General features: G+C 34.1%; 2 protein-coding genes, 1 long non-coding RNA gene and 1 pseudogene across 4 annotated transcripts; 1 reads left to right on the top strand and 3 right to left on the bottom strand.

The window, feature by feature from the left end:
* The first annotated feature begins 1,239 nt into the window (after positions 1-1,239).
* On the top strand, positions 1,240-3,015 carry LOC120073102 (uncharacterized). The gene is made up of 2 exons (XR_005480675.2): positions 1,240-2,619; positions 2,767-3,015. It is a non-coding gene; the product is annotated as an uncharacterized LOC120073102 (long non-coding RNA).
* Positions 3,016-8,115: 5,100 nt separating this feature from the next.
* LOC120078832 (secreted RxLR effector protein 161-like) lies at positions 8,116-8,673 on the bottom strand. Its single transcript, XM_039033145.2, has 2 exons — positions 8,585-8,673; positions 8,116-8,539 (listed from the first exon to the last, which is right to left on the bottom strand). Exons 1-2 carry the CDS (start codon positions 8,671-8,673, stop codon positions 8,116-8,118), a joined length of 513 nt encoding a protein of 170 aa, XP_038889073.2.
* Positions 8,674-9,619: 946 nt separating this feature from the next.
* LOC150038720 (uncharacterized) lies at positions 9,620-12,046 on the bottom strand. Its single transcript, XM_090314246.1, has 6 exons — positions 11,482-12,046; positions 11,091-11,287; positions 10,928-11,024; positions 10,211-10,542; positions 9,852-9,876; positions 9,620-9,747 (listed from the first exon to the last, which is right to left on the bottom strand). Exons 1-6 carry the CDS (start codon positions 12,044-12,046, stop codon positions 9,620-9,622), a joined length of 1,344 nt encoding a protein of 447 aa, XP_090170372.1.
* Positions 12,047-17,257: 5,211 nt separating this feature from the next.
* Positions 17,258-18,942, bottom strand: LOC120089857 (protein BIG GRAIN 1-like B pseudogene; annotated as a pseudogene). Its single transcript, XR_016524513.1, has one exon. The product of XR_016524513.1 is annotated as a protein BIG GRAIN 1-like B pseudogene (transcript).
* Between the last annotated feature and the right edge of the window lie 825 nt (positions 18,943-19,767).

The following is a 19,767-nucleotide window of genomic DNA, read 5'->3' as shown; positions in this document are numbered from 1 at the left end:
CTACAAAGCAATAGAACATTTGTCATTAAGTTGTACAAGCAATTGAAGTGTACTCTCGCTCTCTCTCTCTTAATCTCGCTCTCTCTCTTTTACTTTTGATCTCTCTCTTACTCTTGCTCTCTCTCTCATTCTATCTCTCGCTCTCTCTCTCCCCATACAAAATTTCGTAATGCTCAATTCCTACCTTTCCAGAAATAACACAGCGAAAATAATGAAACAAACTCAAAATAATAAAACACCGTTATGAAAAACCTGTTCCGTGAAAAAAATTTGTTCAACAAAACACCATTGAAAACCAGAGAAATGATCACCATTGAAATGGAGTTTAGAGTTTAAAGAAATCACCATTGTATTGTGTTTAGGTATTATTAATTTGAGGCTTCAATCGTGAAAATTGTCAAATCATTCGCACACTGATGAGCAATCACATCAAACCAGGGAATTTCAAGCGAGAGCGAGAGTGTTTAACCAGACGAGAGCGAGACTTATAACGTGAGGCACTTATGAGGCCAATTTACGTAACTTTGTATGGCGATAATGTCAACAGAGGTCAATTGCCATTATTTTTTAAAAATTCATCATTTGACATTTTGGGCCAAAAAATGGGTCATCCATACAAATTTCTCCTTCCTCCTCCCTCCTCCCCTTCCCCTTCCCCTTCCCCTTCCACTTCCCCCTCTTTATTTCTTCCTCTTTTGTTTTTTAATTTCTTTTAAAACTATTGATGACAAGGAAGGGTTGAGATGGAAGAATGATGGGGAAGGGAAAGAGAAAGAAAAAAGAGAGAGAGATTAAGAATATTTTTTATTTTCAAAACTTTTAAAAAAATTATAAATAAACATTTTAAATAAAAATAAATATCATTTCAGCTTCCCATCAATAATTAATGGAAAAATGAATGGAAAGGACAAAATATTACTAAATACTGTAACACCCTAATTTATTTTATAATTAAACTTTAATTTATTTTTTAATTAAGCTTTAATTTATATTGGACTACTTGGATAAATAGGAATTTGAGATTTATGTATTTGGCTAAGTTAAAATATAATTTAATTATTTAGAATTAATTGGGTTTAATTTTGGGCTTGCAAATGGAGATTTGATTATTTATAGAGTTAATTCTATTTGTTTTGTTTGAAGATTTAAAATATTTTGTAAAATGGATGTGGGATTTGGAATTTAAAAGAGAAAAGGAAAGAGGGTTGAATATTATATATTGGCATAAGTAGGGAGAAAAAAAAAGAAAGAAAAAAGAAAGAAAAAAAAGAAAAGTGAAGCCCTCTCCCGAAGGAACCCCTCGCTGCCGTTGCTCACCCTCAAGCCAGAGTCAGCGTCCCCTGGAAGCTAGCCAACCGCACTCCGTCGGTCGATTTCTTCTAGACGCGTTGCTGCCGAGCATTTCCATCAATGTCCTCGGCCTCGCCGCGCGTTCCTTGCTCGGATCTGAGTGACTCAGCCCGACGTGCCACCATCAGCCATCTCGTCTGGGTCTTCACCGAACGCTGCTACCGTCCCGCATCGCCAACTCGAGGCTACCAGCGGTCATTTCTATTCGCGAGCTGCCAGATCGGACGAAACCCTGCTATGCGCTGCTCCTAATTTGGTCAGTCGTCGGTGTCACACCGCCCTCCGTCCACCGTTCTAGGATTTTTTTTTGTTTTTTGTAGGTGAAGTTTTGTGGTTATTGGATTAATTGTTAGGATGTCTCTAATGCCCATTAATTCTCAGTTTCAAAATAACCTTAACCTTGACGTTTTGGCTTCTAAGTCGAGGATTTTAAGTACTTAAGCAAGCTGTCCAACACCTTAAGCGTGAATTTGGGTAAGTTTTTTTTGGGGATTATGGAATAGGTTGTGAATGCTTTGGAATTGTGCTTAAAAGTTTTAAAAATTTAAGTATTGGGTCGAAATTGAAGGTTGTGTTTCTGGGTTAGGAACTTTAATTCAAGTTGTCGTTGGTGATTGATTTCTTGAATTATTTGTGTGGGCTTTTGTGACCAATTTGAGGTAGGTGGTACTATTACCGGTGCCTTCGTGCTAGGCGACCTAGATTAGATTTACAAAGTTAATTAATGGACTTTAGAAGCATGATTTTGTCTTTGTGATATACTTGTTGCACGACAGTTTTAAGTATTATGAGCATGTTTGAACTTCCATGTTATGCTATGATCTGTGCGGCAGAAACAGTACTGAAATTATGTATGTGATGCATGATTAGACCAATAGGTCAGTTTACCGTCTCGCCTTGATGTATGTTTTATTTTAGAGGACCAACAGGTCTAATTTCATGTTTAACGGTGTGCCTTCAGGCCGCTAGACATGCATGAATCGACAGGTTCACGTTCATGTTACTTTTCCATGTTTGATGATGTGCTTTCGAGCCGCTAGACGTGTGTGAATCGATAGGTTCACGTTCATGTTACTTTTCCATGTTTGACGGTGTGCCTTTGGGCTGCTAGACATGCATGAATCGACAGGTTCGCGTTCATGTTTCTTTTTCCATGTTTGACGGTGTGTCTTCGGGTCGCTAGACATGTGCAAATCGACAGGTTTACATTCATGTTCCTTTTTCCATGTTTAACAGTATGCCATCAGGCCACTAGACATGCAAGTCAAGGTAAGACAGTACGTTCTTTCGTTTCTTTTCATTATTTTAAATAGTCACGGGCCCAACATTCTCTACTTGTGGATGCATAGCCTGACCGGTAATGGGATCACTTACTGAGTATTTTATACTTAACTTTTATCTTTATGTGTTTTTCAGGTAAGGGCAAGGAGACTCGGGCGACTGACAAGAGGAATCTGTGACAGTGCCAAAGGAACTAGAAACGCTTCCGCATTTGAATCTTTATGTCTTTTTGCATGTTTTTTTTTCTATTATTATTTTTATTTATTTATTTATTTTGTGTTAAGGGGTACCCCAGGTCAAACGATTTGAAATCTTGAGTTAAAGTCAAAATAGTTTCTTTGTACACTTAAGCAAACCTATTATTTTATTTTATTTTTCCCTCAATGTGAATACTTAGGCATGCATATAGTAACGATCCCTCAATTTAGTTGTCCTAAGAAGTTGGATTGTTACAAATGCAAACTTGAAGGAGTAAAAGATTGTTTTTCATATAATGCATTAACTTATATGGAGCTATGATCAAGTTGGCACCTACCCCAAATATTTATATTGTTAAATTCTGATTGATCCAAAAGTTTAAATTGATGAAGAAAGATAAATTTAATATTATATCAATACTCTAACATATTTAAAATAACTCATTTAAGCAACATCATCAAAATAGAATGTTATGATAATAAACTCATTCATCATATATACAAATAACTTCTCATGTTAGATTTAACGTTTTCGCAACAATTTGAGAGTACTCTACATAGGTTGGATTAATTAGTTAGAGTTCGAAGTATTTTTTTTATTTACCAAAATTGATTCTCCAACTCGATCTACCTAATTAAATATGGAAAAAAAAAATTAACCCTCTAAATTGCTAAGTTGGGTCAGATTGGGTCCAATAGGTTATCTCTTGAGAGAGAAGAGACAACTAGGATTTAAGAGATCAATGAGAAAGAGTTGGTTTGCGTGTGATGGTTTTTGCCAACGTCATTGGCTAAGAGAGGAGAGATGGGAGGCAAATCCAAGGCAACGACAAGATAGCCGACGAAGAGGAAGTGAAAGGGAGATGCGAAGCACAACAATGAAATGAAGGGATGGTGAGACATAAAGAAGAGACGTTATTTGTAGTTGAAGTTCAACGAAATGGGAAGGGGAAACGGCGATTGAAGCTAAATGTCTCAAAAATCGAAATTGAATGTGATGTTTTGATTTGAATCAATCGAATCTTTTGTGGTGTTAGGTTTTTTAAGAACTCCTACTCAATAAGAACAAAAATGACTAAATTTGAACTTCTATGAAATCATATGATGACAATTAAATTGTGTTTTCTTTTACTATTGTTATGTTACATACTTGTCAAAAAGTCACCAACCTCTCTTTTGAAGATATAATATTTAATCTCTCCTTTGCCTATTTATTTGGAAGATACCTAGAAAAAAAAAATCAAATGAGTAAAATATGGTAAAAAAGTTGTAAGGTTTGGTAAAAGTAGAAACCTGAATAGTTTATATTCTAATCCCTAGAATATCTAGAAAAAAGTTGCACAAACTCTAAAGCTCTCTCGGTTTCTCAATATTGTCTCTTTCTTCTTCTAATTATACTCGGACAACCAAGATTTCCCACATAGTATATGAAAAGGAATTGTTTGTAATCATGATTATATGGTACATTAAGAAAAGGTCTTTAGCATCTACATTAATATTTCTTCCTAAGTAGGAAGAATTAAATAATCATGTTATAACGAAAATATATATTTAAGATGACAATTTGAATATAATTTAATAGATAAATTACCTATTATATTAATAAAGTCTATTGTTTCATTTTCACAATCATAATAGAATTTGAAGTCTTATTAATAAGAAAAGTACATAAAAAATACAATTGTTTTCAAATAAAGGAGAATAAATAACTTATTTATAAATATAGTAAAATGTCATTAATCTATCAACGATAGATCGCAATAGATTATGATAAACATTTATTAATTAATTGTTCTAAAACTTCTCCCATGTGAATAATAAGGTTGTTTAAGTTGTTTTACCATTTAAAATAATTACCCTAAAAGATATCAGTGAATTGTTATTAAAATTTCTCCCAACTAAAAAAGGTCATTTATTTAATTAATTAGAAGACTGTATTAAGAGCTGTAATTATATAAATTATTATTTCTTTAAACATTTGATTTGAACCCAAAAAATAGTGTGGATACTCATTATTTAGTTTAATAAGAAAGATTAAAGTAAAACCCAAGATATAATTACATAATTAAGAAACCCGCTGCCCACTGGCATAGCTAGGTAGAGCATTTGAAAGCCTATTGGTTCTGCTTTTGACTATAGGTTGTAGGCTTTTCCTTTTCCCACAGCCTAAGCTAAGGTTGCTTTCTAAAACCCTTTGCATATTTTTTCCCCTTAATTTGGTTGTTAAGAATTAATAAATTAACTTTACTTAGTTTGCATATCAAACTGCCATCATTTTGGGGGGCCAACCCCTCTCTCACTTCCATTTATGTCTAATTGCTTTCTTTCTAATTACAATTAGTAATTAAACTAAGTGATTAAAATAAGATTTATAATGTGTTGGCAAGCTTAGTGTGATTATTATCATTATTAGAATAGTACTACATGTATATCCTACTTTTGAATTTAAATAGTCGACTTGAATATATATCAATTAGTTAGGATAAATATTGCTATGGGTTAAAATTTTAGATGCTTGAATCTTTTGGTACTCCACTTGTTATGGAACTTTAAAAAATCTATACAATAGATGAAAAATAAACCTTCATCCAATTGGTATTTTATATATATTGTCATTGTCAAAAGTAAAACATGCTTTTTGAAATGTATGGCCGTAAAGTGTTTGTGTGAGTTTTTTTTTTCTTTTTTCTTTTTAATTGGTCATCAGTTTAAAATATAATGTTTTTAACTAGTGTTATATTGTGTGTCATTGTCAAAATTGAAGTACACCTTTGAATCTTATGGTAATTAATTTTGATGATTATTTCTATCTATAAAACTAAAATTTCAAAATGTGATCATTTTCTATTAGATTGATTTATAGACACGATGTTGATATTGAAAGATTAACTAGGTTTTAAAATATGATCGATTTACCATATTATAAAAATCCTATATTTAAAAGCTCAAAGTATATCGTTATGAGTGATTTTGGGTTAAGGACACGATTAACTTTATGACAATTGCAAATTATTCAATCAAGAAAATAACAAAATTCGAGCCAGAAAACCACACCATAAGACCAAATTGAACATGGGAAGAGCTGAGTTTGGACCAAGGCTCAAAATGACCTGCTAATTGGCCTTGACCAAAGATGAGGCCAAGGTCGATCCTCTATTGGATTTTGTAAAAATCGTGACTCAAATACCACTTTAGCTAGTTTAGTTTACATAACTAACTTTATCGTGTAACGGTCAGATTGTATGTGTTATAAATACCACTAATCTAAACACACAAAAAAAGTGAGAAATCATCATACTTCCTATTTTTCTGTAAACAACAACTGATAGTGGGAAGAAAGTGAATCTTCCCGTGGAAGTAAGCTTATTGGCCGAACCACGTAATTCTACGTATTTCTTATTCTCTTTATCTTCTTCTTTCAATCTTCATCTGTCTCTCTGCAAATCAAGAATAAATGATCTTATTATCAATATCATAATGTTTTTAGAGTATCGAGTTGCAGCGAGTCACGAATTTCTCCTATCGAGTAGCATCGAGTCAAGAGTTTCCATCTTCGAGTTGCTTCGAGTAAAGATTAATACTCGTCGAGTTGAATCAAGTAACAATCAATACTTTTCGAGTTTCATCGAACGAAGAACAGAAGCTCATCGAGGATAGAAGGAAATTTCCATCGAGTAACGAGCAGAAACTTATCGAGTAATGAATATCTACACATCGAGGATTTAACAAAGCCCTCCTCAGCCATTTCTTCACCATCTCAGGATTGGTCTTGATTAATTGGGCCTAGAAAAGATTGTATAACCCAAAAAAATTTAATGTCCTTAAACTCGTAGTTTGTAAACAATAAACTTATTTTGTTAATCAATAAAGATGTTATTGAAGTTTAATTGAATAAAGTAGTTATTTAATATATTAGTTGATCATTTCGTTTTAGAAATAAATCTGATAAACTAAAGATCTATGGCTAACACCTGACTACTTAAACTTTATGCGGAGACATAAGAATGGATCAAGTTCGAGTAGGTAGCCAAATTTATCTATAGTATATGGATAAAGGTACCTTATTCTTGGGACACTATTGGATGTGGCCACTTTATAAATGTTACAAATGTTGTAAAGTGTTACAAATGAAGTGTTGATAGGAATGTTCATTTACCCCGCAAGGCTGGGACCGCACGGGGAATCCCCGATTAGATGGGAAATGGGGGAGAGAGTGGGGATAATTTTTTCCCCATTGGCTAAATGGGGACGGGGACAACGATTATATTCCATGTCCTCGTCCCGATCCCAATGAATATATTATATAATTATATTTATATAATAATAATTACTTCTTCTTCTTCTTCTTCTTCTTCACTCATATTCTGTATACATAAACAGAATATGAGTTTATAATAATAATAATAATTATTATTATTATTATTACTTTATCTATATATTTTTTACAAAAAAACATGTGGTATAAAAAGTTAGTTATTTTCTAATTTTCATTTCAACATTTTTGTACTTTAATATAATTCTAAATTGTTTTAACATTTAAGACTTTCTACCTTAAGCCATAAATGTTGTACTATTTAAATGGAAAGCTTGACTATGATATTATAATATTTAAATTTTAACTTTTAGAAATTATAGGATTAAATTATATTTTTACATATATGATAGTATTATTTTTATAATGAATTTTTATACGGGCTTTAGTGGAGTGACCCGATGTGGTTAATTAGGTTAAATAGTTTAGTCGATAAGTTTCGGATCGTTGGAGCCCATGATCTATAGGTCCATTAGGTCCTCATACTAGCTCACAAACAAATTAAACCTTAGAATGGTGTGATGAGCAAATTTGAAACGTTCAAATTCAAATTAAGGGAATTAGTAATTGATGAAAATAATAACAGAGAAAAAACACAAAATTTACGTGGAAACCCTAGACCAAGGAGAAAAATCATGGTACAGATCTTTTCTTTTATTATTATAAACTAATACACTGAATACATGAGAACAGGGTGAATAAATAGACTTGTAGAGAACCCTAGGGTTAGAGGCAATTACAAAAATACCCCTAGGGTAAAAACTCTAGTTTCAACACTCCCCCTCAAGTTGGTGCATAAATGTCGATAAGACCTAACTTGCTGAGACAATAGTCAAAATTTGGTCTAAGCAACCCCTTGGTGAGAACATCTGCCACTTGTTGATTAGATGGAATTTAGGGAATACAAATGCTCCCATTATCCAGTCTTTCTTTAATGAAGTGTCAGTCGATCTCTACATGTTTGGTTCTGTCATGCTAAACTGGGTTGTTCGCAATGTTTATTGCAGCTTTATTATCACAGAACAACTTCATTGGAAGCTCCCTGTCTTGGTAAAGATCAGTCAACACCTTATTTAACCAGATTTCTTCACATATTCCCAAATTCATTGCCCTGTACTCAGCCCTCACCACTACTCCCTGTTTCTTACTTTGCCAAGTGAAAAGGTTACCCCAGACAAAGGTACAATATCCAGAAGTTGACTTTCTATCAATAACAGAGTCTGCCCAATTAGAATCTGTATAGGCTTCAATCGTTCTTTTCCCAGATTTTTTAAACATTAAGCCCTTACTAGGGGTTCCCTTCAAATATCGAAGGATACACTCAACTGCATTCATATATTCCTCATACGGAACTTGCATAAACTGGCTCACAACGCTTACTGCATATGAAATGTCTGGTCTGGTATGGGATAGGTAGATCAGCTTTCCAACCAACCTCTAGTACCTTTCCTTGCTCACAGGAACCCCGTTGTTTGTAACACCAAATTTTACATTATGCCCCACAGGTGTGTCAACAGGTTTACAGCCAGTCATGCCTGTCTCTTTGAGTAAATCAAGTATATATTTTCTTTGCGATACTGAAATAGCTTATCTTGATCGAGCTACCTCCATTCCCAGGAAGTATCTCAGCTTACCAAGGTCTTTAATTTCAAATTCTTTGGCCATTCTCATTTTAAGCCTCGTAATTTCACTCTTATCATCACCGAACAAAACAATATCATCAACATACATTATGAGAACAACAACCTTCTCAGAATCAGATCGTTTCGTAAATAGTATATGATCTAAGTGCCCTTGGTTGTGACATTGTGCTTTAACAAATGTAGTAAACCTATCGAACCAAGCTCTAGGGGATTGTTTCAGTCCATATAAGGATTTCTTCAGTCAACAAACCTTGTGCTTGAACTGACTTTTAAATCCAGGAGGCGGGCTCATATAGACCTCCTCTTCAAGTTCACCATTAAGGAACGCATTTTTAACGTCCAATTGATACAGTGGTCAATCTTTGTTAACAACAACAACACACGAATAGTATTGAGTTTAGCTACAGGAGAGAATGTTTCAGAATAATCAACTCCGTAAGTCTGGGTAAAACCTTTAGCAACAAGTCTGGCCTTACACCGATCAATCGTCCCATCTGATTTGTATTTTATAGTGAAAACCCATTTGCAACCAATTGTCTTGTGTCCTTCTGGTAAAGGTACCTGTTCCCATGTGCCATTTTTCTCAAGCACCCTCATTTCTTCTATAGCGGCCGATTTCCATTCAGAGTTCTCCATGGCTTCATGGATATTGCTTAGAATTATTATGGTGTCCAAGCTAGTGGTAAATGCTTTAAACTCGGAAGACAAGTTATTATACGTCAAGTAGCTGTGCATAGAGTACTTTGCACATGAGCGAGTACCTTTCTTTAGTGTTATCGGAAGGTCGAGAGAGGCATCACGATTTTCCACTTCTCTCGGTTTCTCAGCATGACCGGTCACTGTAACTCGAGATTTTTAGTAATATCTTCCACTCCTTTGTCAACAACAGGACTTTTATCTTCCATTTCTTTGTCAACAACAGGGCTTTTCCCTTTATTATTCTCTCTTTCAGCTATTTCTTCATCTGTCACATATGATGGCCATTTCTACCTCCTTCATCCTTTTCGTCCCTACACTTGTCAGTCTCCATGCATATATCAACTTCATTAGCTTCAGGAATACACGTACCTGAACCAGATGCCAGTTCTGATTCCTAGATCGGAGTCGACGGATTAACAGGTGGCAATTCTTCCTTTCGACGATTCTTCCTATAGTAGTTTGTCCAAGGTAGCATAGGTGGACCAGTTAGGCTCTTCACTTGGACTCTTCCCCTGAAGATGACTAACGGGAAAGAAAGGTTGGTCTTCAACAAAGGTAATATCTATGGAGACAAAATATTTTCTAGAGGACGGATGATAGCATTTATATCCACGTTGATGAAGGGGATACCCAACAAAGACACATTTTTTAGCACGAGGGTGAAATTTTGTGTGATTTGGGCCATGAGAGTGGACAAAAACGACATAGCCGAAGACAAGGAGGGGTACATCGGAAATCAGATGAGTAGTCGGAAAGGATTCTTTGAAAAGGTCTAAGGGATTATGAAAGTCAAGGACACGAGACGACATACAGTTGATGAGGTGAGCTACTGTAAGAATGGCATCTCCCCATAGGTAGGACGGAAGAGTAGCAGACAATATTAAAGACCGGGTAACTTCCACCAGATGACGAATTTTACGCTCAGCTACTCCATTTTGTTGAGGAGTATAAGCACACGAGCTCTGATGAACAATTCCCTTAGACACAAGAAAGTAATGAACAGAGGTATTAAAGAACTCTCGTCCATTATCACTCCTTAAATCCCAATTTTTGCATAGAACTGGGTTTCAATCATAGTATAAAATTGTTTAAAGATAGACGACACCTCTGACTTATCGGCTAGTAAGAACACCCAAGTAAGCCGTGTATGGTCGTCTATGAAGATGACGAACCAACGTTTACCAGTAGAGGTAGTGGTTAGTGATGGTCCCCAGACATCACTATGAATAAGGGAGAAGGGACTAGATGGCTTATATGGTTGAGAACGAAACGAAATACGACTTTGTTTGGCACAAATGCATACATCACAAGTTAAAGATGCTATATCAATATTGCGAAACAAATACGAAAATAAATATTTCATATACTAAAGTTCGGATGGCCTAAACGATAATGCCATAACATAAAGTCATTTTCAGAAGTAGAAAACTTTAAACACATAAAACCAGCTGTGTGATCCTCCCTAAAAGAAGTCTCATCAGAAAGAAAGTAGAGCCCTCTATCATGCCGGGCAGTGCCAATCGTCATCCCTGATTTCTGATCCTGAAACACAACAGAGTCTAGTGAGAAAATAACTTTACAGTTCAGATCTCCTGTAATTTTACTGACCGATAAAAGATTATATGATATTGTTGGCACATGAAGAGTATCACGTAAAATAAAACCATTAAGAGGAAAAGTATTCCCTTTTCCTACAATTGGGGAAAAAGACCCATCTGCAATTCTGATACGTTCATTACCCACACTCGGACAGTAAGTAACAAATAATTCTGAAGAACTAGTGAGATGATCTGTGGCCCCTGAATCTACGATCCAGGGCCATTAATGCTAACAAGACCAAGAGCTGAGAATGTACCTGATTGAGCAATGACACTTACTCCGATGGCATTCACATTGGTCTTACTATGGGCTAATGACTGATGCTGTAAATTTTTAGTAACTGGATCACTTACAAAAGTACGTCCGGAGTTTGATCTGTCATGGGACTATCGTTTCTTACTGTTCGGAGGCCTGCCGTGCGACTTCCAACATTGGTCCTTCGTATGCCACGGCTTCTTACAATGCTCACAGACAGGTATAGGCTTTTTGTCACTGTCGGGATTGAACGCCTTTGAGATAAAGGCTGATGCATCAACAGAGGCTATCACCGGATTGTTCATAGCCTGTGATCGGTCTTCTTCTAGATGAATCTCGGAACATGCCTCTCGGAGAGACAGAATAGGTCGTTGACCCAATAAGCAACTTCGAACACTATCATATTTTGGGTTTAATCCGGCCAAAAACACATAAACCCGATCTGCCTCTTCAAGCTTCAAATACTGTGCCCTATACTGTGCGTAGTTCCAGATAATCTCCCAACACAAATCCATTTCTTTCCAAAAAACTAACAGCTTATTGAAGTAGGACGTAACAGTCATGTTCCCTTGCTTGCATTCATGGACTTGTTTATGTAATGTGTACAACCGGGATGCGTTTTTTTGTTGTGAGTACAAGTCCCTAGTTGCCTCCCAGATATCTCTTGCAGTTGTTGCATATAGAAGAGGTCGGCCAATCTGGGGCTCCATACTGTTGATAAGAGAAGACCGTAGCAAAGAATCCTCCCATTTTCAGATTCTTTCTTGAGAATCACCTGGGATGGGTTGCGGAATTTCTCCTATCAGATATCTGAATTTGTGCCTACCTTCTAGAGTCATTCGAATTGACTGGGACCATGAGAAGTTATTCAGTTTTTCTCCAACCAGAGCTCCAGCAAAATTGCCCATTGAACCAGTTAAGTAATTTGTATTGGGCAAAATAGATAACGAGTTTACCAGATTCTCTAGACCAGTAGGCGGTTGGGAAGTTGTGCCAAGCATTGTATCTGAAATCTGTTGATGCAAAAAGGCCAACTGATGTCTCACATCATCAGAGTAATGAACCGAACTACAACCAGCTGGAAACTGAGTTGCCATGGTTGTCGGCAGGGCACTGGTAGCCAGCTGAGAGATCGCCGGTAGATGAGAAGGCCCCGGTCAGCTTCGCTGCTCAAGATGGTTGCCGAAAAATCTCTCATCCCTCTGGTCAAACGAACCAAGAACAGAATCGGAGAGATTCTGCTCTCCTTGCCGGACGGAATAACTCACCGGGCCTATCGCGACTCCTTGGGTGTACACCGGCGGCGCGGTCATGTTTCTGAAGGAGGTAGAAGATGAAACCCTAGGCGGCACTGCTTCATCGATCGGAAAGGTGGGTTCGATAGAAGACAAAACCCTAGGCGGCGCTGCTTCATCGATCTAAAAGGGTTTGCTTATCTGAGATTTTCGAGGGTTAGAAACCCTATAATCGGTGACCGAAAACTCAGATAGACGAGGAGGAGCGATCGAAAGTTTTTCGGTCGGCTGCACGTCGAAAACGCCTCTGTCCGTCGACGTTCTTGTGCTGTTCCTGATCGGCGACTGTGATCCTGTTGCAACCGAATGGTTTCCTGAAGAATTGGTTGCCTGCAATCGGACGGCGAAGATTAAGTCTGGTAAGTTAGCCTGAAAACACTCCTTAACCGCAACCCTAATAACGGTTTGCATATCAAAACTTGAAGATCCATCAGCGGAAGGCGATTGCGGATGGTTTTCTTCCATAATGGCTAGGATTTCGTCCCTTTGCTCTGATACCATGATGAAAATAATAATAGAGAAAAAACACAAAATTTACGTGGAAACTCTAGAGCAGGGAGAAAAACCACGGTACAAATCTTTTCTTTTATTATTATAAACTAATACATTGAATACATGAGAACAGGTTGAATAAATAGACTTTTAGAGAACCCTAGGGTTAGAGGCAATTACAAAAATACCCCTAAGGTAAAAACCCTATTTTCAACAGTAATTATATATGATATAATTACAAATGAAATTGGAGAATTAGTTAATATTTAAATTTGATTTAAATATGAAATTTCATGAATAGGGATTCATGTTTATGGAATTGATGTTTAATTTAATGTTTGATATTAAATTAATAGAATTAATTAAATGGGTTAATTAATTAAATCAATTTTTTTTAAATTGAAATTTGAATTTTGTAGAAATTCAAATTTAGAAAATCAATTTTGTTTAAATTTAATTTTTGAAAAATTAGATTAAAAATTGAATTTTAATGAAAATTCAGTTAATTGATTTTGATCGATTTTAAAATAGAAATTGATTTTGAAAATTAGAAAATTCAATTTTAATTTAATTAAAATTGAATTTAATTTGAAAAACTCGAAAACCCAATTTTAGTTGATTTTTCCAAATTGACTCATTAATCCACTATGATACCACCTCCTTCTTGCTTCAAAATTGTTGAGCTTGAGGTGCCAAATTCATATGGAAATCAGTTTGAATGCTGAGTTAAAAACTCCAAGATTGAACTGAAAAAATTCATGCAAAAGTGGAGCAAGCTGAGGTTTTTTTTTTTTTTTTTTTGGTTGAAGAAGGGTTGTTCAATTTTCAGTGAAAAACCAGCGAGTTCTTCTTCATTTCTTTCCTAAATTCAGCTCATTTTGAATCCCACAACTCAATCTAAGGTCCTAGAAAATAGTAGAGAAGATCTTTTGGTGGTCCATAAGCTTTTGGAGTGGTAATTGAAGTTGATTTCGTGGATCAAAAGAGTTCATCAAAGGTATTGCTGAAACTCTCTTCATATTGTATGAACATGCTTAATTTGTTGCTAAAATTAATGAATTAGAGTGCTTAATGATCTTGAATTCTTCCGTTGTATGTTTGCTACTTCCAACATCCTCCCCATTTGATGAATAGATCACACTACGTACAACTTATTTGGGCCTCAAGAAAAGGATAGTTTGAGTAAAATGCCTGAATATCATTAAAATATATATATATATTGGATTGACCAGTATTCCCAAACCAACCTCCTCGACCTTGGCCAAGTATGAGATTGAGATTGAGTCTCCAAACTTGATGAACAGGGTAGGCTAAATGCATGCCCTAATCCAAGTGGCTTGAAAAATAATTTAATGTGATTCAAAAATCTTGATATGAGCACCCTAGATCAGTAGTTCACTATAAAAAAAACAAATTCATTATAATACTAACTCTCTACTTGCTAACATAGTTACACTTTCTTACTTAAGCATGAGAGCCTATGTGGTAAGTACCACATTGGTGTGTAAATCTTTCCATCTTACATGTTAAATTCTTCCCAAATTATAAATTCACTGTTGTTATCACTTAAAGTTTAAGTATGTTTTCTCCTATCAAAATTTCGACATCAACCTATATATTAAAAACAAAAGTTTGCCTTCCAAGTGGAAGAGGAATTCTAAATTGTAGATTTTTATGTAACTTATTATTATTAGATGAAATGTCACCAAAACTCACTCATCTAGGATAATTAAATTGAAGGAGATATGTTTCTTCAAAAAAAAAAAAAAATTGAAAGAGATATTGGTTCAAATTCATTTCAAAATATGATCCCTTTACCCTATTATTAATAAAACCATACTTGAAGGTTTGAAATTGTCTGTCATTAAACTTCTAAATTTGTAGTTATCTTACCACTGAATTTCAAAAAGATATATATACACACATAAAATAAGTTATTGAGCTTTTAATTTTGTATCAAATAAATAAACATCAACTTTTAATTTCTATCCAATAAGTATTGATCTCAATTTTATGTCTAAAGAGAAATTTTCGATTTTCAATTATGTGTTTAGTAAATGTAAATCCATGAATTAAAAACAAAGTCAATTAAACAAATTGGACATAATATTAAAAGATTATAAACATTCCACCATTAAACACTTAACATTTTAAAGTTGAAGGACTATATAGATTTATGGTGGGTTTGAAATACATATCCAGATGTTAAATTTAGAAAATAAGTCATTTTGAAAAGAAAATATTGACAACCACTCAAAATAGTTTTTCAAATATTTTGTAATCCGTTTTTATCAAAAATCTTTGAATAAAAATGAGTTCTTTAAAAAAAATATATATTTTCTCACAAATTAATCCAAAAACTCATTAGATGTGGATCAAATTTGTAAATAATAATAATAATTATTAAAAAAAAAAGAAAAAAAAATTGGAGGATCCCAATAAAGTTAATGGGTTTGTCCTATATGAATAGTAATAGTAATAGGTGATATATTTTGAAGCCACTTAGCCGTGTGAATGCATTATATGGCCTATAGGGATGGTAATACAATCCTTTTATTTTTGCTGATATAAAGCCTCTCTCTGTACAACATTCCATTTATGATGACATGCATACCACTTTTATTATCAAATGTAAATGCAAAAAGATTTAACATTTAAAAAAAAAAAATCCATTTCAATTAATCTTAATATTCTCGGAGTTTAATTATCTCAATTGGTATAAAGAATGTATTAAGTTATTATAATTTGAATTCTCTTATAATATGCTAAATATTGACACCCTATTAATTATTTACAGTAAAGTAGAGGGTGTTAAAAGCAAAAACATTTGAGGCAGAAAATGAAACACAACACTGCCAAGTTCTGAGGTAGTAACTTTAACCAAAATCATGCTAAAGAGAAAAGAAAGAAAGAGAAAGAGAGAATGTTATGAATGTTAAGAGAGAAAACATAAAGCCCTAAAAAGCCAAGATGAAAATAAAATTACCAACTTTTTGACAATAGAGGAATTGGTGTTATGTTGAAGCAAGGCAGGCCCCCACTCTCAAATAAACAACCCAAGAAGAAGACCAAAGGGCCAAAGCAAAAGGAACCTCTCTCTCTATTTTTCTCTCTCTAAACCACTTGATGGACTTAGAAAATCTGCCCTTTGCTTTTATTCTCCCATTTTCATGTTCCCTCTTCTTCCTCTTCATCTTTATTCATCCATTTTTTTTCACGTTAAATTACAAGTTTAGTTTCTAAATTTTTATTATGATTATTTGGTTTTCGATTAACTTTCAATTCTTAAATCCTTATTTGTACTTGTAATCCTTACGATTATTAAAAAGATAATGATTAGGTTGCATCTATTCCTATACCGTCCTTTAAATTGTCACTTGACATATTTTTATTGAGTATAGTTTAGATTACACTATCACACCCGTTCCCAGATCACCTACTTAACCTGGAAAAAGGTGTGAAGATAGTAGATGTCAACCTTTTTATGATATCTACTATCCATCCTACTCCTAAAACTTGTCTCCACCGCACCTGTTATACCTGATAAATAGTTAATGTACATACACTCATCAATATACTCAAACATACAGCCGGCTAAAACACCAATGTACACACCTCTTATATACAACCAAAACAACTTACATACACAATATTTGAGGATATTTGTAATATGAAACTTTGAACTTTTAATATTGCGTTCAATGGATTTGTGAAGTTAGAAAAAAGTTAAGTGAACCAATAACCAATTTGATAGAAATTGTGAAAGTCGATTAAAAATAAAATTTAATTTATAGAGTTGAAATCAATAGATGTAAACCTATTAACTTAGGCACTAATAATCAAACTTTTTATCTATTTTGAATTTTTAAACACACATGTTCAAAATATTTCTAGTTGTGATTTCAAACGTAATCTTAAAGTTTGAAAGTTGTACAACAACGACAATGTCTTAAACTTTAATTTGATTCAAAGTTTAAACATGAATATCCATAATGATCATGACTAAGGATAAAGGGAAACTATTTAGACTTGTAATCCCTTTCTTTTTTCCTAAAATATTCATTTTAACTTATACTACCCTCACAATTCTCCACACATTTACATTGCTTAAAAAGAATTCAAACCTTACTAAAATAAAACAAATCAATTAATTAAGGTATTATATGCTTAAGGAGATAGTCAAAAATTCAAATTCTCACTCTGACACTAATAAGTACCACAATTTTTAATTTTTAACATATAATTAAAAAATTAAAAAAAAAAACCCAAAAATAGAAGAGAACCTAATTATTCTCTTATGTAAGCCCCCAAAATTCCTTAAAAAAAAAAAAAAAAAAAAAGAAAAGCTGATAGAACTTTTTTTCCCAGATTTTGTTGACATAATTTTGCTGGGAAAACTACAAAACCAAACCATTGGCAATGGCACAATTAGTATTGAAATGGGTAGTTTCATACACTGGCAATTCTTCTCTGTATCTTTCAATTCCAATAACTGAAAGATTATCCAATTCAAACAGATCAGAACTGGAACAACTCAAAGCATCATCATCATCATCATCATCATCTTCATCCAGCTCATAATTAATCTTCATTTCATGCTCTGTTTTCACTTTCTCTGTTTCGAAATTCCGGTAACTTTTCAAATTACCTTTCTTCATAATGGGTTCCTCTAATTTGTGCAAAATTTTACGCCCACATGGCTGACAATCCTCGTCCACTATCACACTCACTGGACAAAACCGAACCGATCTCTTAATGTTCCCTCTTGAAGATGGCGTTTTGCTCAAACAAGACCTTGAAAACGAAGAAGCAGAGGAACAGGTAGATGTTGATACCTGTTGAGATTTGGATTTTCTCGACATGTCGTAATCGAAATTCGTTGAATTGATCGAAGAAGAATTTGATATCTTCTGCTTCGTTTTTGGACTTCCACCATTGAAGAGGGAATTAAGGAAGCTCGCAAGTCGACCACCGGGCGAAATCGGCTGTTTCACTTTCTTCAAATCGTGATAGATTTTTGAAGCTTTGGATTTGGATTTAACGAACCCATTTTCGTGCTTTGGTTTTGGACTAATAATTTCTGTTTGAGCCCATGTAGTGGTTTTGATCGGCTTCGGTTTCGGCTTCGGTCTGTGAAGTGCACGTGACAGAAACTCCGATTCCGACGAGGAAAATCTTCTGCCGGCGGTGGAGCTGGATTCCGACGAACTCGAGCTGGAAAGAGAAAAATCACGAATGTTTCTGAGTTTCTTCTTATCCATCCACTTGTCGATGATACAAGCTCGATGGAATTTGAGAGTTTCGTCGTCCTCTGTTCTGGCGGCGGAGGAGATGCTCTGTTTTGTTCTGAGAGTGGTTTTTTGAGTGTAGAGAATGAGGTGATCTTCAGGCTGGGCGTTGGATTCATCGATGGAGCGGTAAATGGCGTCGAGAAGAGAGGACGAGAAAGAGGGGTTTTCGCGGCGAGAACGACGTCGGTCTGGATTATCTGTGGTGTGAAAGGAGTGATCGGCCCACAAATCCATGGAGGAGAATGAGAGAAGTGGGTTTTTGTTTTTGAATTATGAAAAAAGGGAAATGGAAATAAAGAGAATTTGGAACTAAAAATGAGTCAGACAGAAACGAGAAGGAAACAAAAGGAGAAGTTGAAGGTTTTTGATGGGCAATCAATGGCAGAGAGAGAATAATGAATAATGAATAATGAATAATGAAGAAGTCCACGCCTGAGGAAGAGAAGAACAGAGAAAAAGAAGATGATTGCTTTCAGACTTGAGAGAGGGTTGTAATGTCAGCCGTTTTCACAGCCTAAAATATAGGTAGCAACGAGGCTGGCTTCATAAAATTATTTAGGAAAAAACACTTTTTTTTTCCCTTGAGGTCTACTTTCTATTTAATTTCTAGATTTCTTTGAATTAATTTTTATATTTTAAAATACTATAATTTTAATTTTCATATTAACTTCCTATCTTTTAAGATTTATACTTTCAACTTCAAATTTTTACTAAATATTTATTTTCTATTTTTAAAGTTAATTTATGTTTATAACTTATAAATGTCAAAAGAATTATGATTAATTAAGTTTTACTTTTTTCATGATTTAAATAAAAACTAAAATTTCATTTCATAATTATTATTAATTAATAAAAATTGACGTTAATGATTAAAAGTAAATATTTAATAAAAAATTGAAGTTAAAAATGTAAAATCTTGAAATTCATAACCAAATTGAAACAAAACTCAAATATCAATGAAAAATTGTAACATTGTAAAATTTAGAGACTAAATTGAAACAAAATTCAAAATTTAAGGATTAAATGTAAAACATCTTATAACTTAGGGATCAAATAAAAACTAGAGCAAAAAACTAGGAACTAAAAAAATATCATTCCTAATTATTTATTTTCTACATATTCCAATAACAAAAATATTTAAAAGTGTTCCTTTTAAAAAATGAATAAAAACACTTAAAAGCGCATCATCGTGGCTGTTCAATATTTTTAAAATATTGTAAATATTGCAAGATCTATCAATAATAGATTTTCTCACCAATAGACTCTAAGAATTAGACCTACTTTTTTTATATCTACGAATTTTTTTGCATTGTACCATATCCGCTAATACTTTAAGTCTGATTACTATATTTG

The sequence above is a fragment of the Benincasa hispida genome, chromosome 1 (genome assembly GCF_027475165.1).
Source record: "Benincasa hispida cultivar pf3 chromosome 1, pf3_genome.v1.1, whole genome shotgun sequence".
Classification (NCBI taxonomy): domain Eukaryota; kingdom Viridiplantae; phylum Streptophyta; class Magnoliopsida; order Cucurbitales; family Cucurbitaceae; genus Benincasa; species Benincasa hispida.
The sequence above is the reverse complement of the archived record's forward strand: the minus strand, read 5'-3'. Positions and strand labels throughout refer to the sequence as shown.

What these genes read in the sequence shown, in the direction of transcription:
- LOC120078832 (XM_039033145.2), bottom strand. Translation starts at nt 8,673, where the DNA reads ATGACTGGCTGTAAACCTGTTGACACACCTGTGGGGCATAATGTAAAA. An exon ending in GTTCCTGTGAGCAAGGAAAG is followed by an intron (nt 8,540 to 8,584) that starts GTACTAGAGGTT and finishes ATCCCATACCAG; the next exon opens with ACCAGACATTTCATATGCAG.
- LOC150038720 (XM_090314246.1), bottom strand. Translation starts at nt 12,046, where the DNA reads ATGGAGCCCCAGATTGGCCGACCTCTTCTATATGCAACAACTGCAAGA. An exon ending in GCACGGCAGGCCTCCGAACA is followed by an intron (nt 11,288 to 11,481) that starts GTAAGAAACGAT and finishes CCTGGATCGTAG; the next exon opens with ATTCAGGGGCCACAGATCAT. An exon ending in CTACTCATCTGATTTCCGAT is followed by an intron (nt 9,877 to 10,210) that starts GTACCCCTCCTT and finishes ACTCCGATCTAG; the next exon opens with GAATCAGAACTGGCATCTGG.